At 56.8% G+C, this 6,171-nt stretch overlaps 1 protein-coding gene across 3 annotated transcripts; it reads right to left on the bottom strand.

The window, feature by feature from the left end:
* Positions 1-490: 490 nt before the first annotated feature.
* Positions 491-5,799, bottom strand: Pheta1 (PH domain containing endocytic trafficking adaptor 1). Of its 3 annotated transcripts, none has more exons than XM_041645882.1 (4): positions 5,642-5,799; positions 4,372-4,456; positions 3,658-3,737; positions 491-2,542 (listed from the first exon to the last, which is right to left on the bottom strand). In XM_041645882.1, exon 4 carries the CDS (start codon positions 2,516-2,518, stop codon positions 1,805-1,807), a length of 714 nt encoding a protein of 237 aa, XP_041501816.1. In that variant the 5' UTR covers positions 2,519-2,542; positions 3,658-3,737; positions 4,372-4,456; positions 5,642-5,799; the 3' UTR covers positions 491-1,804. The 3 variants fall into 3 exon arrangements, with proteins under 3 accessions (XP_041501816.1, XP_041501832.1, XP_041501824.1); XM_041645898.1 differs by lacking the exon at positions 5,642-5,799 and adding an exon at positions 5,524-5,548; XM_041645890.1 differs by lacking the exon at positions 5,642-5,799 and adding an exon at positions 5,290-5,476.
* Positions 5,800-6,171: the final 372 nt, after the last annotated feature.

The following is a 6,171-nucleotide window of genomic DNA, read 5'->3' on the forward strand; positions in this document are numbered from 1 at the left end:
AGGCTGGCTTGCAGCTAGCGTGCGTCCTGCCTCGCCCTTGAATGCTGGGACAGGTGTGCACTATCATCAGGCTTAGACCCTCCCCTCTCCTCACCATCAGGTAGTTTGGGCCCACACACATGTCAATCACCTGCCCATCTTTTTGTATGGCCTGTGGCCCTCCATGTACCTCCTGAAGGCACCACCAGCCACAGGGTCAGAGGTTGATACTTCAGTTGACACTCGAGCTGTGTGGCCTTGGCAACCTCTCTGGGCCTCCATTTCCCCCCTCACAAGATGAGGTCATTGTCGTCCCTGGGAGATGATAGGGCAGCCTGGCTGAAGGACACTTCATGTTCCTTCTAGGGCCCACCAGGCATATCAACTGGGATTCTGTGGGGAGGAAAATAATACAAGCAGCCATTCCTTGACCAGCTTTTTTTTTTTTTTTTTTTTTTTTTTTTTTTTTTTTTTTTTTTTTTTGGTTTTTCGAGACAGGGTTTCTCTGTGGTTTTGGAGCCTGTCCTGGAACTAGCTCTTGTAGACCAGGCTGGTCTCGAACTCACAGAGATCCGCCTGCCTCTGCCTCCCGAGTGCTGGGATTAAAGGCGTGCGCCACCACCGCCCGGCTGCTTGATCAGCTTTTATTTTGGCCCTCGTTTCCTGTCCATGGCAGACATCTTTTAGCCCTAGAGTCAGCTGGACCATCTTTGTGCTTTGGGAAAAAAGGGCATCTCTCCACTCCCTACTTCCTGCGCTGTACCTTTAGAGTTTGTAAACCCATCCCAGACTAGAGTCTATGCCTTAGCCCGCCAGCTGGGTCACACCAGGGAGACCTGAGCCCCACCCAGTGGGAGAGTTACAAAGATAGGGACCAAGTCCCCAGAGGCACCTGTGCAGACAGCAGAGCTCAGTGACAGCTAGGTGTCAGTGTGTCTCCTGGTAGGGTTGGACTCCCTGGGGACAATGCCACCCCTTCCCTCCAGTCAACAGTAATGGGAGGGGGGGGGTGCAGATACTAAACTTCCCTGCTGGAAGAAAGACAAATGCAATACCTTATAAACTTCAAAGTGAAACTCACAGCCAAGCCCTGGCGCCTGAACCAGCAGGCAGCCAAGAGGCTCTGGTGGCAGAATCACCTACAGAACCCCAACCCAGGGCCTCCAGGGACAGACGAGTGGGGCCAGGGTGAAATCTGTCCATCTGCCGCAGAGACTGGAGTGAGTGTCCTCCAGTCCCCAGGGCAGGGCACTGAGGAGGACTGTAAACAAGACCCAGGTGGGGCAGGTTGTCCCGCCCAACACTCTGGAAGAGAGCCAGCACTGAGAAGGGACCCAGCAGGGAGGCCCACTGGTTGTCTGGAATCAGGCAGTGGTGAACCTGGGAGGAAGCTAGGCCACAGCCCAGGACTGGAGGTTACTTAGCTCTAAGAGGCCCTGCCTGCCAAGGCCGGGCAAAGTCCTGCCTTAGCTGGTTCCAGGCCAGGACCTTGGGGATTTATCCAGTTTAACTCCACCTTCTACCTGCTGCTTCAGACCCAAATGAGCAGCCCAGGCAGCAGCCTCTGGGCCCAGGCTTCCTGACCCTCGTGAGGACCAGTACTAGGTGGACCTTGGGCCCCATGGGCCTGTGGCCTACTCCAGGGCTGTCCTGGGGCAGGGCTCTCTAGCAACCAATTCCTTGAGTTCTTGTAGAATGTTCAGGTCCCAGGTTCTTCTTGGCAGTAACTGCCACTGAGCCCAGAGGTCAGGTCTTCTGGGTCACATGTCCTTTGTCCCCTGGAAGCCTGGCTTTACTCAGGCTTCCCTCACAGCCAGTAGGCCCCTTAAGGCTGGTCCTGGGTATGAGTCCCACCAGACTGAGAAGGATGCCAGGAGACCTCCAGGCCAGCTAGGCCAGTGTGGCCTCCACGCCACTGGCTCCTGAGGGCCCGCACCTCCAGTCCATACTGCTCATGTAGCTGGGCGAATGATACCAAGGGCCCATTGGAAGCAGAGGCCCTGCGACGGGGCGGTAGCGGTGGGCGCTGGGGGGCTGCAGTGGGTTGCTCAGGCAGCGCACTCCATACTGCCCGGCCATTCTCCTTGGGTCGCGGGTTCGAGACTGGGCTTGGGCTGGCCGGCAAGGCATTGGCAGGGCTTCCCTCCCGCATGGCTGCCAGCTGCTGCTCCAACTCACGCACCACCAAGCGCAGGTAGTGGAAGCTGGCTCGTGACAGCGCCTTCACCCAGCCCTCCAGGGCCGCCTGGCTATCAGCTGCCAGCACGTAGGGCCGAGAGCGACCGCCGGCAAAGTGCAAGGCGAAGGCAAACTCCTCCCGGACATCCACCAGCTCCACCGTGCACCCCTCCAGCAGGATGACCCCCAGCGGCTCGCGGCTGGCCTCTGCCTCGAAGTAGAAGAGCATGTTGCCACGAAGCACGAACCAGCGCCGGTGCGAGCCTGCCCCGCGTCCACCACGCTTGTGGAGGAAGCCAGCATTGTCCACTGGAGCATCGCAGGTTGCGTAGAAGGCCAGGCTGCGCTCGTTCAGCTTCATGGCCGCAAGGCCTGCGCTTGTCCCCTGCACCAGAGCTGATGTTACTCCTAAAATCATCAACTCCCAGGCCACCAGCGGCCACCTTCCACCACACCCACACCAGCCCCCCAGTGAGCACAGGGAGACAAGACTCGAACCCAAGTCTCACGTGGCCACTCGGAGCCCTCCTGCTGCCCCTAATTCAGGAAAGAACATTAAGCATTCTGAGCTCTCTCGACACCACGCAAGTTAGCTCCAGCAGGCAATGACCTTGGGTGGCCCAGGCTAGTGACCAAGCTTCAATTGGGGAAACAGAGGCACACTGAGGAAACAACCACACAGCCAAGGTCACAAAACAAGTTAGTTAGAGCCTTTGTTGGCCCCAGGAGGTCCCAGCTCTGTGACTCAGCCTGGTGAGAGGTGAGCCATAGAGCGTGGCAGGTAGGGGAAGAGTGAACACAAAGGCCCTGTGCTGAAACCCTACTGCTACGATGAATGGGGACCAGAGGGGGTGGAGGAAAACTCACCCAGCGTGCTGAAGCACCTGTCAGCAAATACTCTAGGTAAAACAGGAGCCCGGCCCAGACTGACAGGGAGGGGCAGGGCACTCTAACATAGGGGGGCAGCAGTGGGCAGGAGGACCTAGTGGGTGGTGGCACACGGGTGCCCAGTGTGACATCTTGGAGGAGGTCCTGCGCCCTGCTGCCCCTGTCACGGCCATACTTTTCAAGAGTATATGAAGAGCCTGGAATGAGTAAGCACTCAGCCAATGTCCACTCCTTCTGCCTGAGTGGCAGGCGCTGCCCAAAGTCAGGAGGAATGAGGCCTGGGTGGTGGCTCTGTGGGGCCAGGCTGTGCCACCAGATAGGTGGAGGGAGAAGCGGCTGCCAAACAAATACTTCTTTTCCTGCCACCTCCTGCCACCCACACTGCAGTCAGGGACAGCTTCCTGCCGAGCTAGAGGCTGAGACCTGCTTATCCCCATGGAGCAATGGGGCTGGGACCTCAGCCCCTGAAGGCTCTGGTGTGTTTAATCCTCACTCTGCCTCCTTGTGCTGTGTGGCTTCTTATATTTGCTGTCCCTCTCTACGCCTGTTTCTGCGTAAGTGACTCATGCATCCCTCCCAAAACATCCGTCGTGCCCACCCGACCCTGCTCACTCAGTTACAAGTCAGCTCAGTCTCCAGGCTGGGTCACCTCGGTGCGCACAGTCAGCCTCTCTGGACCTCTAGTTCTTCATCTATGAAATGAGAGCAAAAGTGTCTAAGTCAAGTTTATGGCAATGAGATCGGGACCCGGGGAACCAGGCCCTCTGCTGTGGCAGCTGTTAACAGTGTATTTCGCCCCCCTCTAGTCTGTCCTGTCTCAGTGAATGCCCCCTGGTGTACCCCTCCCCTCTACATCTAATCACTGAGGCCAGGTGATCTTCCCATGCCCGCCTCAGTCTTCCAAAGCAATGGTTTTCTAGGTCCCCGTCTCTGTTTGCTGGAATCACTGCAGTAGCCTCTACAAGCTGTCGCCTGCCTCCACCTTTGCCCCTTCCTATCTTGCCACTCAAGGTAAGATCACCTCTCCTAGAGCACCCACAATGGTGCCCTTATCTCCCATAACTTCTGCCCACTTCTCAGCTCCCCCAATCTCAGCTCCTTTCCCAATCTCTTCCTGCCTTTGTCCCCAGACCTCGGCCACTTTGACCGCCTTTCTGTCCCCCAAATGCACCAGACACTTTCCTACATAAGGACCCTTGCCCTGATTGTTACTCTCTGCCTGGGCTGCCGTTCCCTACCACATGGTGGACTTCACCACTGCCTGGGAGGCATCCTCAGACCATAAGACACCACCAGGCACTCTACTGCACCCCAGCTGAAGATTACCTGGTTCATTCATGCCTGCTCCAGGAAGGGAGGGTTTTTCTGTCTGAACGTGAGAACCCAGTGTGTAGCAGGTACTTCTGGGAGTCTACAGGGCAAAACAAACCTTTGTCAAGATGAGGGCGCTGTGACAAGGAGTGGTCGCCATTCCACATTCATGGATGGGAAAATTGACCTGCCCCAAGAACAGGGCTCAGAGCAAACAGCCCAAGTGGGGCACTAACCTAGGGGTCATTCTACCCCACTAAGACTGACAATAACTTGCCCAGTGCCCATCACCTACCCACTCTGACTGTGCAGATGGGGCCACCCTAGCCCTAACAGAAAGCCCAGCCAAGTCCCTGACCCTTGCCTGCTCCAGCTGAGCAAAGAAAAAGAGGCTGAGACACTGGTTTTAGCTTCCCCTGGAGGGAGCACCTGCTCCCCGTTTTCTAACCACCCTGCGCTCCCTCCAGTTCAGTCTGCTGAGGGCACCACACTACTGAATCAACAGGGCATGATGCTCTAGTAACCAGATAACTGTCCAAGTTGGTCTAGGGTGAAAGACTAGTCACAGCCACTTCCCAGACCTCAGTTTCTTCAACGGGCTTCAAGGAGGCTCAGAAGATAAAAATAAGGACACCCTGTGACAAACTACAAGGGAAACATTCTGAAGCAGACAGAGCACCAGCTGTGGTAGCTCACACCTGTCATTCCAGCACATGGGAGGTAGAGGCCAGCCTCAGCTACAGAGCAAGACCCTGTTTAAAAACAAAATTAAAACGGCACATGTCGGGTATGGTGGTGTACACCTTTGATCCCAGCCCTTTGGGAGGCAGAGGAGGCGGATCTCTTGAGTTAGAGGCTAGCCTGGTCTACATATAGAGTTCCTGGCCAGCCACAGCTACACAGTCTCAAGACCCTGTCTCAAAAACAACACACCAGTCCAGTGGATAAAGGTGCTGGTAGCCAAGCCTACTGACGGGAATCCGATGACCAAAAACCACATGGTAGAAGCAAAGAACCGACTCCTGCAAGTTGTCCTCTGACCTCCACACGCACGCACGTAAACAAAAATAAATATTAGAAATCATAAGACAAGTGATGAGTCCCCTATCCGTGAAGTTATAGCTGGCTCCAGAGCTAGGACTCGAGAAAAACTGAGGCAAGCACTACCGCAGAACCGCAAGCCCGGGCGGTGCGCGGCCGGACCGCGATGGAGGCCGCGGGCGGGTCCCGTGCAACGGCCGTGCAGATCCTGTTCCCGTCGCCGTCCCCGCCCACCGGGTCTCACCTGGCTGAGGGACTGGCGCGACCGTCTGTCCGTCCCATGGCCCGGAACCGCTTGGGGAGCGGCGGCGAAAGAGCGCTTTGTCTCGCCTCGGCAGAGCTCCGGAGATCTGCGGGCGCCCCTTTAACCCTGAGCGGGCCGCCCTGGAGGGGCCCGCCCTGAGCCCTACATGCCCGCCCATTGGCCAGCCCCCACAGGCCCCGCCTCCAGGATCGCCACGCCCCCACTCGCGAGCATGGAAACCACTCTTAAAGGGACCGTGCTGAAGTCACTTGGCGTCTCCAGGGTTCTGTCCTAGAAAAACGGAGGCTCTGAGCCAAGGAAAAAAACTAGTGCAGCTTCAGAAGTTAAAGACGCAAAGCTTGCGGCACGGCTCAGCGGGTAAAGGCGCTTGCTGCTAGCCTGAGGACCTGAGCTCAATCTCTGAGACCTATAATACGGAAGGCTCCAGAGCACTGACTCCCACTAGGGCACGGTGGCACGAGTGTGTTCACACACAAACACACACAGAGAGAAATGTTAGAGATGGGTGT

The sequence above is a fragment of the Microtus oregoni genome, unplaced genomic scaffold (genome assembly GCF_018167655.1).
Source record: "Microtus oregoni isolate MIOR12 unplaced genomic scaffold, Mior012 000003F_ref0000135, whole genome shotgun sequence".
Taxonomy (NCBI): Eukaryota; Metazoa; Chordata; class Mammalia; order Rodentia; family Cricetidae; genus Microtus; species Microtus oregoni.